Source organism: Cyrtonyx montezumae, unplaced genomic scaffold (assembly GCF_038088225.1).
Source record: "Cyrtonyx montezumae isolate F1298 unplaced genomic scaffold, pur_monq_1.0 scaffold_3, whole genome shotgun sequence".
NCBI lineage: Eukaryota > Metazoa > Chordata > Aves > Galliformes > Odontophoridae > Cyrtonyx > Cyrtonyx montezumae.
In genome coordinates this window covers 21293835-21319956 of record NW_027072034.1, presented here as the reverse complement: position 1 = coordinate 21319956, position 26122 = coordinate 21293835, and the positions used below count along the sequence as shown (strand labels likewise).

Below are 26122 nucleotides of genomic sequence, written 5' to 3'. Positions count from 1 at the left end.
AATTTGCAAGTAGACCTACTTTGGTAAATAATCTCCATACAGAGTATCTGAATATTTAATTCCATTTTTTTCCCTCCTTGTCAGTGTGCTAGGTACTCTTACGTGTTTCACAAAAGATAGCTTATTGTAGGATATTTCTGTGTTGTGAGTTAATTCTGACTGTTATTAGCTTACTAATTGTCATATAAAACCTGTGTTTATAATAGGATGCTATTTTTACTTGGTTTTAGGAGCCTGTATTGTTCACTGGTACAATGAGGAAAAACTTAGATCCTTTCAATGAATACACTGATGAAGAACTGTGGAATGCCTTGGAAGAGGTGATTTACTAAGTCTAAGAACGTACATCTGATGTTTACAAGCCAAATTGCACTATTGTGCTTGTGTGCATTAGGTTTTAGATGTTTTCCTAACGCTTGATAAGGGCATAGCTGTTGATGGAAAAAGGTAGACCGTTGTGTCTGTTTGTCAGTGCGTGTTATTTGTGCATGTGTGTAGACATGTATATTGTTACATAAGCCTTTTATGAAGAAATTATCCCTTGGAATGATGTTTTGGTTACATTTTGATTCATATCTTTGTTTTAATGAACATTAATAGATTCTTAACAATATGCTTTAATGTTTTTAGAATTCTAATAACTGACACTGTGTAATCCAACTTGGCACTTAGTCATTTTGTGACAGAATATAAAAGGTAAATCTTGCATACTTATTATTGTGTCATCAGACATACAATAGCTGATTTAAAAGGGAGTTACTCATCCTACAATATGTTGACATGTCAACAGGTGCAACTGAAAGAGGCTGTGGAAGATCTGCCTAATAAAATGGAGACACAGCTGGCAGAATCTGGGTCTAATTTTAGTGTTGGTCAGAGACAGCTGGTGTGTCTTGCCAGAGCGGTTCTAAAAAAAAATCGGATCCTTATCATTGATGAAGCAACAGCAAATGTGGACCCAAGGTAAAAACCAAAATGCTGTGTTAAGATGAGCTGTTTATTCTTTTAGTTTGATCACCTGTACTGTAGAGATGAACTTAAATGCTTTGTATTTCTTGTAGTTTGTATTGCTGTTTTATGTTTTCCACAATACTGTCATAATTATCTATTCATAATGGGGCAACTGAGCTTTAGATCCACAGCAAATAATGTAAATCTGATATGGGCCCAAAATATCCCTAATTTCAGTGCATTCTGTAGAGTAGGAATATTAATATTCAAAGTGTATTTCTCCTGCAGCCATAGACAAGAGCCTGCCTGGAAATGCAGATCAGTGATGTTAGAGTAGCCATGAAACTAAGCTAAGTTCTGTTGATTCTAGGAAGAAATATCTGCTGGAAAAATAATACATTAATTAATGTGTCCCCCTCCCTCCCCCTTTGACCTTCCCAAGAAAAAAGGTAAAAAGTAGTTACAGTCAAAACAATGTGATTATGAGATGCTGTCACTTCAGATGGCTCAGATACCAGTGTAGTAAGTTACAGATAAAATAGAGGGAGAAAGGTAAGCCATCCTGAAGACCACAGGAACTGGAAAACAGATTTGAAGATGATTAAAGCATGTCTTGTATAACTTAGGCCAGCAGAACTTTCCTGAATTCATTCCTATTTTAACTAAGTCATACTTCTAGGAGGACATGTAACCTCAATAGAAAGAAACTTTCAATGACAACCCTTGTTAAATTGTTCCAATAGCTAAGTACCCCCACTGCTAATTTTTGAAACGCTGGTGGAAATATTTTGGAAACAATACTGCAAACGTACTGCATCAATTAGTCTGAACTGAATATATAGTTCCAACAAACTATGGCTTGAGGGGGAACTCAAAGTCCAAAGAGGACAATAACACAGCAAGTCCCTCAAACAGATGCATTAAGGATTTTGTATGTCATCTGGGCGTGACTCATTTTTATAACATCTTCTTGGGGGAGAAGCAGTGCCACTAGGGTAGCTTTGCAGTTCAGCTGACAGTGTATTTCTAAAACCTTTAGAGAAGTGCATTCCCTTCCAAGAGGTTCTTTATTTTATTTTATTTTATTTTATTTTATTTTATTTTATTTTATTTTATTTTATTTTATTTTATTTTATTTTATTTTATTTTATTTTATTTTATTTTATTATTTTCATTTACTTTTTTCTTTTCTTTTTTGACTATTAGTTTATTTTTGGCTGAGCACTGATAGATTAACTATGATTAGTCATAGCTGTGAAAATTTAATACCTCTTACTCATCCTCCCTATTCTGGCATCTAACGTGTGTGTTCTCAACTTGCACTATCCATTTAATTAATCTTGATTAATGCGTGCTGCAATATATATTATAATAAGGTAAATGTTTGTATCAACTCAACGCATAACAATACAAATAATAACATGGAACTTCTCCTTTGAATTCAGTTTGCATTACAGTCATTATTGCCTTTTTTCTTAATGTGTTTCTAAAACTAGAGCAAAGTATTTTCCAGCTGCGCAATCTGATAGGATGCTCATCAGGAAATGCTGATGTGTGTTGCTTAACTGAGCAGTTAGGGAGGCATTTTTGGAATGTAAAGAAAACCTCCTTCTCTTGTGGTACACAACCCCCATGCCTGGCACTCTTATCTCTATCCTATCCTGATGGTAAATGTACATTGTATCGAGCACCTGGAATAGAAAACCATGAGAAGTTGCTGCCAGCTTTAGAGATTATACTTTATTTTTCATTTTTCTGGCTCTTCATCTTTTTACCTTAACCACTGCAACCTGGAAGCAAATGTGAGAAGACAGGATCTGAGGGTGGGAGAAAGAGAGGAGTGGGTGAAATGGCACAAGGCAGTGGATATGATGTTCCCCAAGGCTGAGGACCTCTTCAACACGGTTCTTCAGCTCAGCTAACCCGTTCATCTTTGCTGTTCAGTGAAGCTGAGAAGAAGAGTAAATGGAAGGAATTTGGAGTGCATCTTTCTTCTTTCTGCATCTTTGAGCTTCCATGAGTACCCTGCACCTCATAGGTACTGAGTATTCTGCATACTGCATGGATGGCAGTGCTGTTGTAAGAGAGAGGAGGAATTTGCTCTAAAGAAGGTTCCTCTAAGTCAGACTACTTCCAAGTTGTATGTAATGAATTTATCTTTTTGTTCTTGAAGTCAGAATTCATATCCCTAAGAATGGAATAACTTTATAGCAGTTAAGTGATTTGGGAAGGTGATTGGAAATCTGGAGCAGAACTGAAAAATGTCACTTTGGTGGAATAGTGAAACAAAATCTGTATTCTTTGAGACTTATTTTTAATACTAAGTTCAATGAACTGAGCTTTCTGTGTACTGAGTGTACACAGCAGTATGTGTTAACCTGTGTTTTTACTACTTGTAAAAGCAGTCCACAGCCATGTTTTCACATCAGATGTTCATTGAGTGCTTAAAAATAGTCATTGCACATAATTCAGTTTGTTAGTCAGCTTAACCTTGTAAAACTTAACTTCTTATTACATCTAATTGCTATCTGTACTTGTTTCCCTTTTGGAGAAGTTATCGGCATGTGTGGCCTTCTCCAGGGCCACTCAGGAATTGTTTAGTGTGAGATACGCTTTCAGGACAATCCCAGGATGACATTAGACTGAAGATAATGACTTTTCCAGCATTTCTTTCAACAGCTTGATTACTTCTCACTCACATTGTGTTTATACTTGCTCCTTAGATGTTTGTTTTTTTATCCAGTCAGCTAATTCTGGATATACCAAGTCTTGAGTTGCTGTGAAACTTGCTGTTAGATCTTCAGCCCACAGTGCCAGAGGGACAGCTATACCACCGTTTTGTAGAATCATAGAATGGATTGGAAGGGACCTTTAAGATCATCTGTTTCTAACCCCCTTGCTGTAGGCAGGGACACCTCCCATTAGACCACATTGCTCAAAGCCCTATCCAGCCTTGCCCTGAATGCTTCCAGGGAGGGAGGGGGCATCCACAACCTTGCTTGGGATTGCCCTGATCCTTGTTGAACTGCAGCAAGGCATTGGCATGGGCCCACCTCTCAAGCTCGCCCAGGTCCCTCTGGATAGCATCCCTTCCCTCTACTGTGTCAACTGCGGCACTCAGCGTGGTGTTGTGTGCAAAATTGCTGAGGGTGCACTTGATACCACTGTCCACATCACCTACAAAGATGTTAAATAACACCAGTCCCAGCACCAGTACCTGAAGAGCACTACTCCTCACTGGTCTCCACTTGGACACTGAACCATTGACCCCAACTCTTTGAGTGCAGTCGTCCAGCTAATTCCTTATCCGGCAAGTGATCCATACATCAATTTTTGTCCAATTTGGCAGTCAGGATGTCATGCAGGACAGTGTCAAACATTTTGCACAAGTCCAGATGACATCAGTTGCTCTTTTTTTTATCCGCTGATGCTGTAACTCCATCATAAAAGTTTCTCAGGCATGACTTACCTACCGTTGGTGAAGCCATGTTGGTTACCACCAATCACCTCATTTTCATTTTTCTTGTGCCTCAGTAGGGCCTTCAGGATGATCTGCTCCATGATCTTGCCAGGCACAGAGGTGAGACTGACTGACCTGTAGTTCTCTGGTTCTTCTTTTTTTCCCCTTCTTGAAAATGGGGGTTATGTTTCCCTTTTTCCAATCAGTGGGAACTTCACCAGACTGCCATGACTTTTCAAATATGATGGATAGTGGCTTGGTAACTTCACCATCCGTTCCCTCAGAACCTGTAGATGAACTTCATTGGGTCCCTTGGGCTTGTGCACCTCAGGTTCTTTAGATGGTCTTGAACCTGATCTTCACTTACAGCGGACAGATCTTCCAAGTTCTTACCTTTGCTTTCTGCAGCCTGGGCATTGTGTCTGGAGCCCTTGCTGGTGAACACGGAGGCAAAGAAGTCGGTGAGCACCTCAGCTTTTTCTGTATCCCTTGTGACCAGGTCTCCATTTTCCTTCTGGAGAGGGCCCACATCCTCCCTGTCCTTTCTTTTATCACAGATATACCTGTAGAATTTCTTCTTACTCCCCTTAATATCCCTGGCTAGATTTAATTCTGTCTGGATTTTAGCTTTCCTAACCTGATCTCTGGCTGTTCAGACAACTTCTTTGTAGTCCTCCCAGGTAACCTGTTACTGCTTCCACTCCCTATAGATGTTCTTTTTGCACTTAAGTAATTCCAGGAGCTCCTCATTGATTGACAGAGGCATCCTGGCATTCTTGCCTGCCTTCCTTTCTCTCAGAATCTGCTGCTTCTGGGCTTGGAGGAGATGGTCCTTGAATACTGACCAGCTTTCTTGAGCCCCTCTTCCCTTTAGGGCTTTATCTCATTTCACCCCGACAAACAGTTACCCGAAGAGTTCAACTTTCCTGAAGTCCGGAGTAGCAAGCTTGTTGTGTAACCTCTTTGGCACACTAAGGATCTTGAACTCCACCATTTTCTGGTCACTGAGGACAAAGTTCAGCATGGTGTCTTTTCTCACGAGTTCCTGTACCACCTGGAAGAGGAAGTTGTCATCAACACATTCCAGGAACCTCTTCAATTTCTGGTGCCCTGCTGCGTTGTTCCTCTAACAGATATCAAAGTGGTTGAAGTCCCCCCATGAGAACCATGTTTGTTGAATGTGAAGCTGCTCCTATCTTTCTACAGAGGGTTTCATCCTGTCAGTCTCCATGATCACGTGGCTTGTAGCAGACTCCTACTATGATGTTTCCTTCCCCTTCCTTCCCCTTAATAATAAACTCTCTGTCATAAGCTCTCTGTCAGCTCCTCATCTATCTCTGGGTGGATCTTCATGGACTCCCAGCTGGTTGTTGATGTAGAGGGCAACACCTTCTCCCCTGCCTGTCTTTCCTAAAGAGTTTATACCCATTTATTCCTACATTCCATTCATGAGAGCCATCCCACAGTGTCTCAATGATGCCAGTGGCAACATAGTCCTGTAGACATGCACATGCTGCTCTTCGTGCTTGTTCCCCATACTGCATACATTAGTGTTCAGGCGTTTGAGTTGGGCTCCCATTGAGGGAGATTTACCAATTGGAGTTCCCTTACCCTGCACCTTAAGTGTTCTTACTGGCCTGTGTTTCAGCTCCAGGCCTAGGGCATCCATTACCATCATCAGCCTCAAAGTGGGATGTTTTGAGGATCCTCTTCCCCAGCTCTAGCTTAAAGCCCTCCTGATTAAATTGGAAAGCTTGTTGGCAAAAATGGTCTTCCCCTTCTCTGAGTGATTAAACTCATCCTCTCCCAGAAGACCAGATTTCTGAAATCTAGTTCCATCACATAGATAGCCAAAGCTCTGTTCATGACCCCACTCCCTTAACCATTTATTGTTTTTCTTAATTCTATTAGCCGCTTTCCTCCCTATTCCCCGTAACTGGGAGGACTGATGAGAAGACTACCTGTGTTTTCTTTTTGCTTTCCTTTTGCACTGTTCTTTGTAATAGGGAGTTTCATGGATCACACTTTCATATTATCAGATTAAGGTTGAGTTTCTGTCATCCAGAAGCCTTTGTTTGATGTTCGTTGGATATTTGGTTTATCATGTGCCACTGAAGACGTGAATGAAATCCCTTGGTAGTTGATTGGACACTTTCTTAGTGTGGATAGACACCACAAAGGGATCATGTGTGCCTTCAAAAAAGGACAGAAATGCTTCTTCCTTTGCCACTTTTCTGGAGAATGCTCCAATTGGCATATAATATAGTCTGTTATGAGGAAGCTCGTGAGAACTTGCCCTTGCTGCCCAGAAAGCCAACCATATCCTGGTATGCATCAAAAGACTCATGGCAGGCAGACAAGGGAGGTAATTCTGCCCCTCTGCTCTACCACAAGCGGGGCTACTCTCCAGCCTCTCAAGAATGATAATTGTTTTCTTAATGGAAATGTAGGAAGGGATGGCACTATAAGGAATGCGTGTAATGAGGGAACGTATAACAAATGTGTGCAGAGGACAGGGATGTTCAAGGATTTTGCATTCTACTGAGATAACAGTACGAATAACCTGAGAGTTGAAAATCATTTTGAGCTCTTTCAAAGGTTATTTTTGAAATTCCTGAGCAAACTGCAGTTTTCTGTGCTCCTTACTTGCCCTATAGGAAACCTCACTTTGTGATTGACTATAATGAAAGAAAAAGACTTTCTTTACATTATTCCAGGTAGTATTGAAGCTTTTGTTTCTGTTTTGCTATTCACTGTAGACTATTTTTAACCATAACCTCTTCCCTACTGAGTGTTATCATTTTCTCTGTTGTAATAAACAGTGGTCAGATCATTGAGGCATTGCTGAGAGGACAGCAAAAAAAAATGTTCATTAGCAATGGGGTGTTAGTATTGTTACTGCTGTGATCTGGTAGAAGTAAAAGCTAGTGGAGTATTAAGCTTTTTTAAGGAGGTTATTAACCCACAGGGGTCAAGTGTTTCATGAAACAATTTTGTTGGCATTACCTCCCGTCCTGTCCCTAGACACCCTTTAAAAGAACCTGGTTCCATTTTCACTGCACTGTCCCTTCACGTATTTATAGACATGGATAAGATCTCCCCCCTCAAGCCTCTTCTTCTCCACGCTGAACAGTCCTCTCTCTCTCTTGGCCTTTCCTCGTAGGGGAGGTGCTTTAGTCTTTTAATCATCTTTGTGATCCTTTGTTGGATTCTTTCCATTATGTTTATATATGGTTATACTGGGACCACAGAATAGGACATAGTACTTGAGGGATGGCCTCACTAGTGCTGAATAGAGAAGGATTTTCCTAAATCTTTCCTGATTCTTCTTTTAGGAAATAGTAGCAGAAGCTGCCAAGAATCTCAGACCTCTCGTTTCCTTAATGAGAGTTTTTATTGCTAAACTATTGGTAGTAAATGTAGTAGATGGTCAAGAAAGGAGCGTGTCATGCTCCGGACTGGTCCAGTGGTCCAGGCTGCAGTAACAATTTTGGCAAAAAGTGAATTCTTGTCTAGAAATGCTCTGTCATGTCCAATTCATGACAGAGCATAAATGTTTCCATCTCTGTGAGAGGATGACAGTAAGCATGCGTGGGAACTCTTACTTAACTGTTTATATCTTCCTTTTCTCTCCCATCATTTGTCCTGTTATCAGTCTTGATCTGTCTTGTCCTTTGTCATGCTGACTACTTAAACAGTCTATAAAAGAAGTTGTGTTCAGTCCTTCAGAGCACAAAATCATACTGTGAACTGTGGAAACAGTGGTTACTCCATTCCTCAAGTCATCCTATACTTCCAAAGTTGTCTGTTTCTCCTTTTTATTGTTAGTGCCTCCTGCCACAGTGGAAACAGAACAATTCTTTTTGCTTGACTTATGAGACAATACCAACTATTTGTCATGTCCAGACAGATTGAATGTAGTACTATTTAGATAATAAGGATTTGTCAGAGGAAGGTGTGTTCTGTGTGAGTCTTTGTGTTGCTGTATTTGATTTATCAGTTACTTAGAACAATATGAAGAATTAAGGCTTTGCAAGCAACTAATTGAAGTTAACACAGTCCCTGAATATATTAGTTTATCTAGACATCTTCTATACTCTTTGTAGAACATTTACTGTTGTCTAATCACTGCGTAAAGGTAAGGTATTCTGTTTTAATAGGAATCCTGGAAATGTGGCCTGTGCCTTCATATCACAGAATCACAGAACTGTAGGGATTGGAAGGGGACCTCTAGAGATCATCGAGTCCAGCCCCCCTGCCAAAGCAGGCTCCCAAGGCCAGGCCTGAATTCTAGGCTGCAACATCCCTAGTCTCACTAACACTGATATATTTTGAACTGTTTATGTCTTCCTTTGATCTTGGATGATAATTTTAATTTCTGTACATGTGTTCCCACACTGCCTTTTTCTCTACTGTTGCCACTCATTATCTTTTTGAAGGCTGATGCACAATATATGCATATTCACACGACCTGGCTTTGTGCCCAGGGTGGGAGCTAAGGCTTCTGGTGCGTTGTGGGCTGTCAAGTGCCTGTAGAGGGCATTCATCACCTGATGGCTGCCTAATCCAGGTGCTCTGATTCAAACTCCAGCTGTGCCTCTTTTCTTTTCATTGACTTATTTAAGTCTAACTGCAGTGCTTTAAGTTAGGTGATATCAGTGCTTTTTCTGCATAGTCTCTTGAGTAGTCTCTTCTTTAAAGTCTCTTGAATTATCGTTATTACAGGCCTTTTGCATTAATATTTGTTTATGCAACTAAAGAACATTTTAGTGTCTCTTGTATATTTCAGAATATTCCATTCTCAGGATTCTTAACTTGTAACAATTCTCAACATTAACATTGTACTTCCAGTGTCTGTGCTTTGACTTAGCTTTCTTTATTCAAAAGTCATATGTTTATTCCTGATACACTTCCTTAGGAGAATAATTCATGTAGTAGATTGAGACTCTTAGCTTGAAAGCCTTTATCTCTTCTAACTGAGGAATTCTATGATTCTATTGCTTTCCTTGGATTTTGTACCAATCAACACTTGACTTACAGAGCATGCCATTCTGTACTCAAGTCCTTGAGCTACTGCAGTTGTAGCTTTGCTTACCTACAAGCTCTCTAATTTAATCTACTTTTACCATTGAAATGAAAAATCTTGGTTGTCTTCTGTTCATTCATTTACAATGAAGGATATTTACTTTCACTAACTTTTATTCACAGCTTGCACAAACTAGACCTTAAATAACAGTGATCTTTTTTGGTATAGAAATCTGTAGGAATACCTCACTGATAAAAGGAATGTCCCTTCTTCTGTAATCAAAGTCTGGAAAGCTAGACTCAAATGAAACTTCCTGCTCTACTTCCAAGAAGAAATGTGTTTCTCCTCAACCTCTAGCAAATAGCTTTTGGGATATGTTTCATGGTATGCTTCCAGGAAAAAGCGCTGTATTGACTTCATAAGCACATTTCCTGCTATATGGTCATGTTTGATGATGTCATAAAAACTGCCTGCCATTAAGTCATCCCTGCAAACATCTTATTTTTGTCTGCACTGCTCTTACTGTGTTTCAGAACAGATGAGTTCATTCAAAAGACAATCCGTGAAAAGTTTGCTAAGTGCACAGTTCTGACCATTGCACACCGCTTGAACACCATTATCGACAGTGACAGAATTATGGTAAGAATTAACAGCATAAATTATTATTTTTCTTTTCCTGCAAGTTGATTGTTTTGTTTACTGTCCTTAATTTTGATTGATAAAACGTTCAGAAGTTTGAGTTGTAACTTCAGACTTATCCTAGTTATCCTAGGTGCTGTGTCGGGCAACTCATGAAACTGTAGTAGTAATGACCCGAAAAGATTGCTTGCAGTTTCTCACTTTGTGGTTTCCAACCTGCCAGGCACAAAACCATTGCAGGTGAGGTGCAACAGCAGACTTAAGCAAATAAGCTCTGTCGGTACTAGTGAAGACACACCCAAGTGCTCTGGACAGAGTCAGCTGGATTCAGTCAAGTTTATTAATTCAGTCTCGGTGGGCTGAGAGAGGCAGTGCAATATTTAGTGGTGTGGAATGTGTGAGAAGGAAGTGGTAGAGGTTCTGGGGCGGGAGATGGTGGTGGTAACGAGGTAGCAGCTGCCCTGGGGCAGGGGTGTTGATTGGAGAAGTGGAGCCAGACTGGTGAGGTGCTGAACGTGGCCAGCTTTCTAAAGCAATGTTCAAACAGAAAAGATGAAGTGCTGCTAATCCAGCAGCCTCTGCCATCTTTGTTCGCAACGGAACAGTGGTATACTCTGCTAATGTGGAGCACCACACGGTGCCTGCCCTGTGATGCCTTGCACACACGTAGAAAATGAAAAATATATACTTGCTGATTATTTTCATGAAGGCAGTGGTCTTCCCTCAGCTCTCAGGAGGTTAGACTGCTTCGTGTCCTTGAAATGATGTGCTTTCTGCAGTTTTGCAATTTTATGCAGTAGCAACAGGGCCTATTGCAAACATTTTCTTCACAGTCTGTTAATGAAGTAACCTTACATAGTGGGCAAAGTGTGTTTGTGTCAAGCAGAAATTACCCATATCCTCTCAGTGGCAACTTTAAAAAATATTTATGAAATTTCTTTTCATATTAAAATGAAGTTTGTTAACTCTTTCAGTGTTATTTTGTGTGGTTGTTATTTTTGGTTTTGTTTTTGTTTTTAACTGGATGCCCAGAGCATTTTAAAATCTGTGATTGAGGTACAATGGTAGCCCAAAGTATGCAAAATGAAACAATTGGATATACTGAGGTGAGTGATGTTCTGAGGAATAGAAAACAGCAGACTGTGAACTCAGTGATTATAGTTTACTTGCAAAGAGAGAAACCAGCAGAACTGCCATAAGAAGTCTTGTAATTGCAAGCATTTAAGGTGTAATAAATAAATATTTTCTTCTCTGGTGAATACCTCCCCACAAGTCTAATGGATATGTTGGTGTTCTCTACAAGTAAAGCGAACAAAAGACTTGTGAGGAAACAAGTGTGACCTAATTAATAGCTGTATGTGTTCGTTAGCTGTCCAAAGGGATTTCTGTGGGTTTTGGTTCATTAACTACCATTAACATGTTACGCACAGAATGTTCTTTCCATGAAGATGTTTTCTTGGTTTTACCTTTACTGTCGTGCAGCTGAAATGAAAACTAGAAGTTTTTATTTACTATTTCGCTAAAACCATTTGATTAAAATTGGAAGTTCCTCCTCAAATTCTTCAGTATAATTGCCAACAATATAATTACTCTATTACATGTTTAGATCCTATGTCTTATTTTTGACCTTCCGTTGTTTCAGTTTAGCCACAGTCAAGATCTTACTTTCCTAAAAGTCCACTTATACGTTGTCTAATACAGTCTTTTTGGAATGACTTTGACCTCTTTAGAGCATATCAAAGAAAAGATTTGCTAAAAGGTCTACCTTAGGCTCTGCAATCATCAGTGACTCCAATGTTTGTCATCTTTTTACATTACTTTATTTGATCCTATTGATTTCTGTAATTCTGAGAGGAAGTCAACTATAGACAGAAAGTGGAGGAAACTTGCATGTTGACTCATTAACAAACCTGTTTTCTTAACATCCTTATTCAGAGTTATTGATTCTGCTTCCAAACAGATCGTAAATATTATATTGTTTTAGGAGTGATCAGAGTTACGGCAGGTGTGCTTTTGTTATATTTTTTAATTACTTGGCTTACTCAGGCATGTAAATCCCAGTGGGAATATAATGCAGTTTTGAAAGAGTAAGAAAAGTATGTGTGTTAAAAATACAAGGAACAGGATAATCCTTCTAGAGAACAAACTTAGTACCGTTATAATAAAAACAGCGTTCGTGGTAAAATAATCATTTATTGAAATATTATGGAAATGGAGAAAACTCAGCTAAAGAGGGATTTCTGTGTATTTTAAAATTTGGTGTCTCAAAATTTTAATGTGTTTTAGTAATTTACAGATTTAACTTTGTGCAGATTCTTTTCAAGTATAAAAATGCATGGCTGAAGTGCATTGTTATTCCAGTATCAGGTATTATTAAAACTTTTGTTTTTCTTTCTCATTTAACGGAGACATATCGATAAAATAATGCCTTCATTTATTTGTCATCCCAAGTCTCTGTTGTTGTCTGTCTTGCTAAGTTTGGTAGAAAACGAGTGAAGAAGAACAAAGATGGAACCTTGTAGTCGGAATATTAAACAACTGTCTTTTAACAAACAATGAGTAAACTTATTTTTCAGATGTTGAGCAAACCCGTTCAGCTTTCTTGACTTAATCTTAATCATAATAGTCCAAACCCATGCCTGGACAAGTATACATAGCCTGAACATAAACCAGAATTTCACTCTCCCCATTGACTCATTTAGATTGGAAGGAACCAAAGGAGGTCTCTAGTCCTATTACAGGTCAGGCCATTCAGGACTTTATCCTATTGTGTCTTGAAGCACCAGAAGGTAGAGATTCTGTAACCACTGTGGGCATCCTGCCCCAGTGTTTATTTATCTGCCAATAAATCTATATTTTTCCTTATATACTAAAGAGCCTAGCTCTTGTCTTCTGAGTAACTTTATATAAAGTATGAAATTACTCCTGTTGAGTCTCTTAAAGCCATCTGTTCTCCTCAATGTACAAACTTTGTCAACCTGTCCTCTCTCTTGGTTGATGCTCCAGTGCCCTTATTACCCTGGTGACCATGTTTCAAACTTCAAACAAGTTTACCCTCATATTTGTTGTTCTGGGTAAAAGAGGAAGGGAGCAAGGTTGGCAAAACCATTCACCGTATTCCAGACTTGTTTTGATGAGTGTGGAATAACTGAGTCAAGTTTATTAATTCAGTCTCGGTGGGCTGAGTGAGGCAGTGCAATATTTAGTGGTAGATCCCACTTTCTGATCCACACTGTGTTGATACCCAGTTTTGACTCTTGCTTAGCCCACTCTGTGCCAGGACCCCAGCTTCTTTTCAGCAGAGCTATTACTCTATCAGAGCTATAACAGCCCAGGCTGCTACTAGTGCTGATCACAGGGGGTTAGCCCATTTCAGATTTGGGTCTTTGCATCTATGTGTATTGGTTGTCATGAAGTTCATGCTGAACTATTCTTTTAGCCTGTTTACACATAGATCCCTTTGGTTGCCATCCTTAAGCACATTGTCTTAAGCACATTGACTACAGTCTTCAGTTTGACACTGTCTGCATATTTTTGATGTAATTGCATTCAATTGCTAGTTAAACCAGAACTTTCCAAAAAGATGATGTCCGTCATGAGGGTCAATCCAAACATTAAAAAAAAAAAAAAAAAAAAAGGACAATAATTCTGAGAAAGTCATGAGAAAAAGTCAAGTTGGATGAGTATGGAAATAGGAACTGAACGTGAACTGTTGCATGTCTGCTCACACCCATTGTAATAACCGGTTCTATTTTAAAAGAGAAGAAAGCCTACTGGAAGAGGAAAAAAAGGAAGAACAGAATACGTTTTTATACAACTGTAGACAAATCTGGCCTCAGGAGTTGTTTTAATTCTCGTTTGTTCTATTCCCAAACCCATACCTCTGGTTTCATAATCCAGGTCACGCCTTAAGAGTATTTCCATTATATCTATCTTAGTGATAAATACATTTTATCAAAACTTCAAACGCATAAAATCATTGAGGGAAGAGCTGCATTGTGTAATGTGATACTCTCTAACCCAATCACCTCAATGAGTAATACTACATTGCACTTGCATAGGACTTTTCATCTGGAAATTGTAACGCTCTTTACAAACATTAATTAATTAAACTTCAAACACCTGGGTGAGATAGGGAAGTATCCATACGATCTTTGGAACCAAAGTTGGAAAGACTTGTTAAGTCAGGTCATCAAATAATGGTACCATAAAATTGTAATCCAGTGGTTTTCAGTCCTTTTTCTTTCCCCGCGCTGCTCAAGAGTTATAGGATATTTTTTCATTCATGTTTCCTCATTAGTTTAAGAACCCAAGTTGTACCTCCTCTGATCAGATGCCTACAAATACCCATTTTCGCCATTTGACATAAACAGCCACCATTCTCCCTGGCAGAGAAGGGGGAGGATGGGAGAAATGCTGCAGTTTCCTCTCTTCTAATGGCACGTCCTGGGAGAATCTCAGTTCAGGCTTGCTCCACTAGCCCACCATTCTACATAGCGTCCCCACCACCACAGCAGCTGCTTCCTTGTCCTTTTCTCACCTTACAGTATGAGAGCCTTTTACCTAAATCACGTCTGCAGCTCACCAAACCCAGTCAGGAGCAGCCTGGGGCAGCCAACAGGAACCACTCCAAGACTTCCAGTGGTATCTTGTAAAATCCACATCACCCATTCCTCCCCCTCTTTTCTGCTTCCTTCTCCAGGTTGAGAAATACTTTTTAGAAACTGTATTTCTAGAGAGGGGAGAAGCTGAAGTATGCAGAAATTGAGTCTCACCTAGGGAAATTGTGAATCAGTAGCAAATTAAGCATGTGCATCTGGCAGGAGCCTGATGCAGTTCATTGTTCTGGTTGCTGTGATGAGGTCTTTCTTCTGTAGGAAGAGCTTCTGTAGGAAAGCCTTAAAATCATGAAGACTTGTGCATTTTTCAGTGACAAGGATGTTTCTCCACAGAGACTTTTCATATCAGTGAAATACTTATTTGAAATGAAAGCTCTTTATGCAAGCAGAACTTGATCTAGTAATTAAAAACTGTTATTCAAATAGGAAGTTTTTGAGGAAGAGAACCATGGGAAGAGATCTGATTTATTTATGGGAAAACCTGTTGTGGCTGTGTACTGAAATGACTAATATTCATGTTTAACAGTACAGTGTGCTTCATAACCGGACCTGAGGTCTTCTTTTGATCAATAGAAGATGACTTCTCACATCTCTCTGGCACACCTCCCTTGTTCAGTTGCTCTAATTTTTCTGACATCACATTATATTTACCTTGTTGGAACACCTGGGCCTCATAAATCAGACGCTGTGTTTTATGTATTGTAGACATCTAACCTCAACAGGGCAAATCAGTCCACCAAAATTTGGCATAAAAACCTTGAAAGGAAAGAGGGAACTCTTCAGGGAGATTCAAGAAGTTTGCATAGTAATAGGGGAGTCACCTACAGCTAGACAGAAAATACCATGCGGCGGATAAGGTCTGAGTGCCTGTTTCTGGAGTTGTGACATCTGACCTGGTATTGCACATTAGAATCTTTCAGCCATCCAGCTGGAGATGAGGCAGTTCTGCTAGCAGACACCTAAGCAAGGATGATAATAAATGGCAGCATTGCCCATCCTTAGCATGGAAAGAGCATGATGGTGGACAAGGCATCTTCCTGGAGTGGGAAGCATGGTGTCCAAACCTTGTCCAACAGAGGAAAATGCAGAGTTCGGGTTTTTTAACTTTCAGGAAAGTACAGGTTAGAGAACACTAGAACTAGATGATTATGATGATGATTGTTTTGGTTTTTTTTATTAAACCTAAGAAAAAATCCATCTGTGCTGGAACCAAAAGGACCAAAGTTTCTTGGGTGAAGAAATATGAAGAAAATGAGTGTTATTCATAGAAGAGGACCAGTGTGGAGCACGCTGAACTTAATAGTGCTAGCTGAGATGCTTTCCAGAAGAAAGGTGAAAGAATACTTGATCTCATGATACCTGAATATCAGCATCCCACAGAAACGTTGCTTGTATACGTGTATTCTGTAAGGTGACAGGTAAATTGTCTGTATTTCCAGATTCGGAAGATAAAATGTGAAAATTTAGGAAATATCTTAACACTTAAGTAAAAGGGCTGGGTAAATGTTTCAGGGACGTTCTTAGGAGTTTTAATGCAGTTATGCGCAACTCTGGGTGTGATTAATGCTGATCTACCTGCTTGGCTCTTCACTGTGTTGGAGTCCGTTGGACAGCTGATGGTGGGCAGAGAGGCCTGTCGACCTCTAGATTTTTCTAATTAAGGACTTGTGGAATTTCTGGAAGAGCTGAGCAGTAGCAAGTGACTTTCAGAAATGATCCATTTTGTTTTTAATCCGAACAAAGCCAATTTCCAGGTCCTGCAAAGCTGGGTTGATGTTTTGCAAACATCAAGAAAATACAGATTCCTCTGTGCTGTTTTGTGGAATTCAGGAGTTCAGTTCAGAAGATGTAAAATTGAATACTTTATTTTCAAATGTGAGTAAATTATACATCTTTATGATTAAGATGATATTATTTTGATGTTTAATCCAAGTTTGCATGAAGTACTGAGCCATGAACTGTGTATCAGAGCCACTGTTGTCTACTGAAATGAAGTATGTTTGTGACAGTTGTAAATATCACACTTGGCCTAGCAGTCTCTATAACAAGTCAGAGTCCCAGTGATTGATACTTGAAGAAGTACTGGAATTGTTGATTCTCTTTACCAATTTGAAGCCGTACTTTCCCAAAATGTTGATATCTTCAGGATTGTTCTTAAAAGCTGCTCCTAAGTTCAAGATGGCTGCCCAAGAAGGTTCTTCTTTTGCCTAAATAAAGGAGCTAATTACTGAAGCAATACTTCTGCTTGGGAGCACTCAAATGAAAAGCTGTATTTGAATTACAGCAGGAAGTGAAGCTAATGTCTGATGAACCTCAATCTCTCTTTCTGTCAGTCATTTGTGTGTGAATGTATTTTCATCTGTATGAGGACAGAACAGTCAGGTGATGTTTCTTTAAAGATGGTGGTATGAATGCAGACCACACTAGAAATGCTAACACACGTTTAGAGAGTGGTTTTCTGCTCTCTTGAAAATACTGTTATTGTTTAGAAGCAAATTAGTGCAGGGCATGTTGACAGCTGATGCTTTGAGCACAGTGTCTCTGATAAGGTAAAGCTGTGTGCATGGCAGCTGAGCCACAAGTTCATTGTGATCAGAAGCAGATAAATCTAGGAGAGATGCAACTATGTTCTTTAATTTTTTTAAAAGATAGTTTCTTTGTAACTTATCTGACAATCCTCAAATCGTTATTAGAGAGTGGGATTTCTTAAGCTGAAGTATATCTTCAGTCATTTCACGGCCATGTTTGAGCCATTCTGCAATCCAGGTTGAGAAATGTGGCTTTCCAGTGTTGGAAACAGTCATTACTGATTGGCCAAGGAAGAGTTCTGTCAGCATTCAAGAGCTCTTAGTCAGAGGCTCTATGGGAAAGGTTGAAATTGCTTTGGTGTATCAGGTGTTTTGGGGTGAGGAGACTGAACAATACAGAAACATCTACAGTAACTGGTTAACAAGTTTTTTTCCTCCAACAAGATATAGGAGTTAATATCAAATGATAATCAATAAAATAAGACTCATTACTACATACATATTTGATATTTTTTCCCCGCAACATTCCAACCAGCTTAGGGTGGTGTGCAATCAGATGGAGAAAAACATCAGGAGAGATTTTTAAGCCTCTGCAAGAGGAGTAAAGACAACTCATATGTGGAACTACTTAGCAGTCAGTGTTACATGCTGAATTTTCTCTAAAATAATATTTTCAGTTTAAAGAAATCCACTTCCTCGGATTACAGAGCAATGTCTGAAATGGCGTTTTCTGTGAAGCAAGGGAAGTGGACAGGGGGACTTGTGGAATACCAGAGACCAAGGGCAGTCTTAACATTGAAGTTAAACTCTGCTGAGATGAAACATTTGAAAATTCTGAAAAGAATAATTCATATTATAAGAAGGTAACCACCCAAGTGTGCTCTGCTTTGATGAGAGGAAAAGCAAGAAGTACACAGCTGGCATGTGGTGCATGAAAGCTTCTTTATTTGACACCAACTTTGTCTGTAGTCACTCATGGAGTACGTCGTATGTGATTCCTGAAGGAGCTTGGGGAATGCTTAGATTAAAGCTGAAAACTTTATTAAAAAAGTTTATTTTAAAAAAAAAGTGAAACAAAGCAAAAATCAAAACAGAAAGAAAAAAAATGAAAATAAAGAAAAACCTCTTAAAAAACAAAAGCAACAACAACAACAACAAAACACTTTTAAAATGGTTCCTGAGTTATATTTGCAGCCTGGATGCTCTTCCATTTTTGCAAACCTGTTTAGATAGGATAATATTTATAAATGACTTTTCAGAGAAGTATGTACATGTTTCTGATCTGTTTTGGCAAACCTGGTGAGATGGAAGAGATGGAGCGTACTTGCATCTGAACTTAATGCCAGCTGGGGAATGGGCTGTTGACTCTTTCCCACAAAGCTGTGTATTGTCTTGTGTAAATATATTTCTTTTAATATGATGTAACCAGAAGCATCTCCTGAATATTATCCTCTTCCCAGGACTTTATTGAAGATCATCTTGATGTATGCTCTCTGAGGAAAACATTGTTCAAAGTTTTACTCCTAGCAGAGTTTTGAACTTTAATAATTTTGTTGTTTGGTGATGTCTTCTCCAAGTCTAAATTAAATCAGATGTATTCCCTAGGAGATAATTTGCTTGAATTATTTTCCTTTTGAATAGGAAATAAAAACATTTATGATCAACTCTTAAATGTCCCATTTTCCCTCTGGCTTTATGGTGAAGATGAACGTGAATAGGAATACTAGTCATTCCTCAATACTAATTGAAATAAATTCCCATGCCCCCTCCTCTGTGGCTCAACACTTCCAACCTTGGACTTTTTTTTTCCTCAGAGTGTTTTATAACTATTGTTCTCTTGGTTTGTCTGCTTTTGTTGCTGAAAGTTAGAAAATGCGGGATTTAGGACTTTCTTTCTTGGGTCTATGGATAACCATAAGTACATGGAATTTGTTACAGCATTTTTAAGGATCCACACTCTTTCTGTGGCTAATGACAATATTTAACTATATAAGATTTTAATTTCACTTGCAATATGAATGTTTTCTCTTCAGAAGTTCTGTGCAACCCAACGATGTAAATCCATTTCAGTAGTCATCAGAAAAAGTATTGTCCTAGTTCTGCTGCTTGGGTCTTCACAGAAATGTGGACCAGTTTTATGAAGTTTTGTCTTCCTTCATTGTCTTGTTCCTTTCATTTCATTGTGAAATGGTTCTCAGATTACATTTTCACCATTTTATGTTACAATTTTTGTCTCTCGTTCCCCTCCACCACTTAATGTTACACAAATCCCATTATGAAAACAGTCACAGAAATGTATTGAACATCTGAACTAATCTGTCTGAGAGCAGAATTCTACACATGAGTAAGGCTCACTTAAAATATTATTAAATATTATTTAAGCTAAATATTTACATACAGTGCCTGGGAAATAAATAAAGTTCTGTATTTGCTGTGGATACTCTGGCCTTATTGTACAATTTCTTGATATTTCAAATACTGAACCCCCCTGCCCAGAATTTGTCCATAGAAATCATGCTCAATACTTAAAACTGTGAGATTATGTAATGAAAGTGTTGGTTTTTAATTAGGGGGACTTGGGCAGAGTGGAGGTAAATAACCAGGCAGGATAGAGAGGAGGCAGAAATGGACGACTATTTTATAGCTGTCAAATCTCACACAGATTTAGTGCAACAGCATTTCTGTGGCATAGGCAAATAGTCCTTCTACGTTAGCTAAAGCTAACATAAACAGCACATTTGAATGGCTGATACTCCCTATTCATTTTGCTTTTGCAGGTCAGTCTGATTCAAGTTGTTTCTTTCCTGGTTCTCCGTGCCTTCACTGCCATACTTTAATCCCGCTCTTTTATTCTGTGCCTCCATGTCAAACCAAGAGCTGTTAAAAACCATCTTGCCTTCTGCCCAGCGTGTTGTTCATCCTGCAGATCTCATCAGCTGTGATGAGCATCGTTGTCCAGATTGCTGGACCCAAGTTAAATTTTGGGTAGAGTAGAACTAGATGGCACGAGAGGATTTTGCTCAAAAGCAGCATTGAACTTGCACCTTGTTTGAACATGAAGTGTCTTAGTAGTGCTGCTGTAAGGATAATTTGAATGACTGTAAGTAAAGATCAGTTTCACTTTACTGTAGAAGGTGAGAGAATTCCCCTGAATGAAGTTTTTCCTGCGTTCTCACTTCTGCATGGTCACTGTCATCCAATTCCATAAATTTTGCATTGTTGGAGTTACTTTTCTGCTAGAGAAAATACGTTGAAGTTGTTAGGATCTGATTATAGAGACAAGAACAGTGCAGATGAGGTAAAGAGGCTGCCACTGCAAGACAGTGAAGAACCCAGCCCTGGTTTCCATATGGTTGCTTTGGATTTATGTTGCTGTTCTGTGCTTGTTTTAGTTTACTCTCAGCTGTCGAAGTATATCAGAGACAGTGAAATTACGAGGTTTACTTTGGTTTGTAGTATATACAGTAAGACTGAAATTTGTCCAAAATCTCTCTGTCTCTCAGAATCACAAAGTCCCACGCTTCTTTGTGTGTCCTCCGTAATCAGTGTGCCGATCTGATTTCACTGCCTACACACTTCTCTGGCTTTCTGTATCTAGTTCCACTGGTACAACCACCTTGGGATGCATCTGGGTTCGATTCAGTCATATTGTACAGTGATAAGGGTTGCATGCAAGTTGATCAGAAAATATGTGGCTAGTAAACACCAGATTCCACCTTTCCTGAATGATTAGCTTGCTTTTTGAAGTCCTAATGATTTTAATTTGGCTTGGAGTCAGTGAGTAAGAGTATGCAAAGCCTTAGCCAAAGTACCTATTTATTTATTTAAATGTTATCAGCACGTATTCTTCAAAGAATACCTATCACTTTGTCTAAGCCCTTTTTAATAAACGTATAGATATCTGAATGTTCAGCTTCCAAGTCAGCCTGCTTAAATTCTCTCCGTTGTGTCGTAGATGGCAGCAGATAGTAGGATAAATATGGCTTGTAGGGTATTCCTGACTCATAAGGATGTTGTCTGTTCTGTTTCATTCATGCTTTTCTCCATTTCAGATTTTTAAAAAGTAGCAGGGGTTGTTTTTCTTATCTCTGTTCTGTCCGTTTTCACAACATAAGTTGTTTTTTACTCCCCAAGAAAGGATATAAATACCTTAAAGATCTGTTTAAAGTGTGGATAGAAGTCTTCTGGACACAAACCATTCAATCTGTTCATCTTCAGGACTTAAGTGTTTAAAACTTGTCAAGAAAGAATAAATTATTACTTTTTCCCTCCCAGGTTCTTTCAAGGGGAAAGATTGTCCACCTTTGTGGTTCTTTCTGATATTTGCAAAACTGTTGTTAGAATTTGAGCACTACAGGAACGTAAAAGAAAATAAAAATCCTCCAGTTTTTGTTGTAGTTGTTTCTAGCGGGAGAGACACATTTAGTGAACATGCTTTCTGTTTTCTTGTTAAGGAGTGTTTGTGTAACCTAGTGCTGTGCTGAAAAAAGTCGTTCAGGGAGTCACAGATGTCCTGTTATGTGGCACTTCATGTTAATTATTACACGGAGCTGTATATGCTAGTTCAATTTATAGCATTGTTAAGGACGCTGTCTTTAACTCTTATTGTGGAATATAAAATGTTGTGGTTACAGTTAGATTTACAATTAATCCTTAAATGCTCAAATGGGACAGAACTAAGTACAAAAAAAATGGCATGTTAGTTCTGGATGTTATCATCATAGCACCTTCTCTTTCTTTCTTTCCTGAAATGAACAACTCCATCTTTTTATGTCTTTTTTTATTTTCTTACGAGTATGTGCACCACAATTATAGCTTTGGTTAAGAGTCCTTGAAGCCCCTCTGTTGTGGCAATATCTTTTTCAATAGCGTGCCCTGTGTAGTCAGTTCTTTATTTATACAAGGACAAAAATGTTTTCTGCATTACTTTTTCTCACATAACTTTGGGGTTGTTTTTTTTTCTTAATTTCATTGTTCCTGCTCACTGACTGGAGTTCTGAACTTGTAGAGTGTTACCCAGTTCTCTTTCTTGAGTCAATACCATTAATTTGTAAGCCGCTTAAGTATTTGAGTGTATTGCTTTCATCAATATTGACTTTTCCCTGCTATTGTATTTCTCATTCTCTTAGGTTAGTTAGGTGTACCTGAATCTCCTCTGGTCTAGACTTACCTACATGCTTTGGTGTCATTTGCAGCTTTGTCACTGCTCTGAGAACTCCTTTTTACTGATGACTGACCCATACATAGCTGTCACAGAGCACTACCCTTCCAGCTCTCCAAACAGCGAAACTGCAACTTATTTCTAATCTTTGTTTTCTGTGTAAGTTCTCGAATAGGTTTTGTCCCCAGCTGTTTCATTACACCAAACACCTTTCGGGTGGAAACATTTTCCACATTTCCATGTGGAAATCCGTATAAAATGTTTCTCCATTTTATTCTGGTGCTTTAAGTATTCTGTCAGATTTGTGAGGTACAGTTTCATTTTACTAAAATTGTGGTAAACAAATTCTACCTGCGATCTGTGTGTCTTCTAGTTGTATTTTATTTATTGTTTTGTCTAAATTGTTGTCCCAAAAACATATATGCTGGTCTAAAAGTTCCTTGAAAGATGTGAAGTTCTTCAACATGTAAGTGCAGCATTTGCTACCGTGCAGTCCTGAAGTAGTCATGATCATGAGAATATTTTCTTACAGACTTGATCCACCTATTCTTAATTCCTTCTGTTGTTTTTGACTGTATGTATCCTCTGTGGCTTACTGACTTAATGCTTTTTTAATTTCTTCTTTCTATTTTTCCTTCTCCCCTCCTTTCCTTGGTTGCCTGTGTCCCTTGTGGCATCTCATCTTTTTTTATGTAGAAAGAATAGGTTCAGGGTAAGTATCTTTCTAATATGTAGTTGGCAAAAACTGATGCAAGAAATTGTTTATCTTTTCAGCAACACCCTCATTTTCTTTAATTACATCTTCACCTCCTCTAATCCAAAAGACCTACTTATTCTCCCTTAACCGTCTTGGTGGTTATTGCGTGGTTTATACCTACAGCTGTTTACTTCAGAGCCCATTTCAGGCCTCTTTGTTTCGTTCTTACACAATGAATCTTATAATCTGCTTTGTTGGCTTCACAAACATTGTATTTCCATATTCTGCATAGCTTTGCATTGGATTCCTATAGGTGGAATGGCTGTAGGGCACTCTAAAATTGTTCAACAGGTCTATAAACTAACGAAGTGTTACGCTTGTTTGAAGAAGACATAATATTGCATTTTCAGGATGCAAAGTTCATCTTAGCGCTTGAAGTGGATACATTCCCCCTTTGCTTATGGTCTTTAACATTTGGTTTTGAATTTCTTATGTTAATAAGTTGATTTCTGCTCATTTAACAGGTTTTAGATGCAGGAAGACTAAAAGAATACGGTGAGCCTTACATTTTGCTGCAAGAAAAGGATGGCTTGTTTTACAAAATGGTGCAACAAGTGGGCAAGACTGAAGCAGCTGCTCTGATTGAAACAGCAAAACGGGTAATTTTATGATTACAATTAAGTTTGTCTCTGCACTTGGTTTAGCACAAGTTAGCGTATTCAGGGTTATAGTAGGCATTCCACTAAACATCACAATCTGTTGATTTTGCAAGGCTAAACCCTCATTTTCAGTGATTGGTTTTTTTAGTAGTTATGCACAGGCTTCCAATTGGTAGCTGTATTTATATAGCCCAGGTCAAAAGAGCATTTGGATTTCTTGCATCCTTCTGTATGTACACACAGTGTAAGTATAAATAACATATGACATACTCACCTGTGCTGGGCACGTGTCTTGCAAAAACTCTCCTTAAAAACACGTTAAGGCTGAAGAGTCCAGCATTTACTTTTCCCCTGTCTATATTTTCCAGAAGTCCCAACCAGTGTTAGTGTGAGGTTCAGTAATAGTGCATTAAATTATGATCACTGGAGCTGTGCTCATAGTCTTATTTCTCTTACTTCGTTCTTTTACCTTTGCTTTGTTCTGCACATGGGATGAATCGTGCTCAATTAAGAAACAGCTGTTGAACGTTTTGTTGCCTCCTTGTTGCATACAGGGCTGTGTGCCTGATTTACTGCTTACTATTCGAATCCTACTCTTGAGTGTAGCATTATTAATGTAATTGGGAGCATTCCTCTGGCAATCAAAGTGTTTAAGAAACATCAATGGATTAATTTTCATAATATGCCTCTGAGGTGAGGCCATATCATCTCCACTTTTCAGATGGAAAGCTAAAGCTGAGATAAGAAGATAAAAAGAAATGACCTTTGATTAAGGAACTCATTTTGACTAGCTTTTGGCTTGCTTGCTTTTTTTTTTTCTTTTGTGATAATTCAGCACACGGGATGTCCAAAACCAGGGTGTATTTTTCATAGTGCAAATGAAGTTTCAGTACTGCTGCAGCTGAGACTTGCAGTGCTCATCTGGGAGCAGTTTGATTCTATTCACACAATTCTAAGTGTGCAAGTGAGGCGCTGATATTAGTCGTGTAGCAGCCTAAGAGACTTTCCACACAAGAGACCGAGGTCTTATCTCTGTCCTCTATGCTTTCTTCTCCTCAAGTTGCTTGATGTGCATATCGTAAGGAGGACACAAATTGCAAACTATTTTCTGGGGGAAAGGAGAGCATGAAGCAACTGAAAAAGACAGCAAACAAAATGTCAGGTGTCTGCCTGCTTCCTCTGTAAGAATAGCCACATTTCTGGAAAGCTGGAAAAACAAATAATTGTGGAGTCAAGGACTTTGGGTGCTCATGTATTACAGCTGTTTCACCGGGCATTTTGAAGCATAGGAAAGAGCTTTCTATGTCTGTGCGTTTTCAGGTGTTGTTTGTTTAGTTTTTGTTTTTGTTTTTTTAATACCAACTAAATCTCTTTTTGGATTTTTTAAAGAGTTTTTAACGTGAAACTTTGCAGTATATGCTATAAATTCATGTGTGGCACTGATTGCAGACCTGAGGAAATGTCTTTGTCAGCTGCTGTCACGTAGCTCCTTATATTTTATTGCTGAAGGTAATGGTTTTGACATGGTATTTTTGTGACGTGCATATGACAGTCTGAAGGCTATATAAATGATATTTAAAAGGATTGGATCTAATTGATGAGACCAGTGTTCGGGTGGGCTGGCTTCCTGGGACTTGATCCCTGGGGTGGCCAGAGGTGGCTGCCCAGCTGTCATCTACAGGGATTCAGCCACGTCATGCTGTCTCTCCTTCCTTCCTTGCAGCCCTCCTGAGTTGCACAATTGCATTGAAAGATAAATCAAAATGTATAAAAATAATTGCCTGACGTTACTTGCCCATATAGTCATCTGCAGTTACCACATCAATGTTATGTGATTTTGTACAGGAAGGGAAGAGATCCAGGAACCAGTCTCTGCTGAAATGTGGTTTGATGGAAAAGTTTGCTAACTCCCAGGCTAGAAGGCAGATACAAGCTTTAGCATCTGCCAAGAATGCAAAGCATGGTGCTTATCCACGCTCGGCCCAAAAAATGGGAATCGAGAGTCTGTATCTCCAGTCAGCAGCTACCCAGAAGCACAGTTACAGTTCTTTCTCTTTAAAGAACTTGGGCATTAATTGAGGGTTTTTGTTATTGCTGTCCCCTGCGCTTCATGCATACTTCCAGAGAAGTTGCTTAGTTAGAAGAGCTGATTCTGGGGGCCGTTCATTTTACACAAGTATCTGCTGCACGTATTGCTGCTGGTCTCATACATTCCTCCTGTGGTTACCAAGAACTGTTTGTATGAAGAACTGCTTTTAGCTGTTGTTGAAAAACAGCACGCTGCGCATAAAAAGAAATGATAATACAGCATATATGCATACTTTTCCAAACGTGTTACAGTGGGTTGCTAAGTAAAATAGTTTGGAATGTGGCCACGCTTTG

At 38.9% G+C, this 26122-nt stretch overlaps 1 protein-coding gene across 1 annotated transcript in view; it reads left to right on the top strand.

The window, feature by feature from the left end:
• Positions 1-26122, top strand: part of ABCC4 (ATP binding cassette subfamily C member 4 (PEL blood group)) — a 144045-nt gene that overhangs the window by 115051 nt on the left and 2872 nt on the right. The window contains exons 27-30 of the mRNA XM_065740845.1: positions 231-320; positions 791-963; positions 9971-10076; positions 23606-23740. Coding sequence (XP_065596917.1) covers positions 231-320; positions 791-963; positions 9971-10076; positions 23606-23740 — 504 coding nt within the window. The remainder of the gene's footprint in view (positions 1-230; positions 321-790; positions 964-9970; positions 10077-23605; positions 23741-26122) is intronic.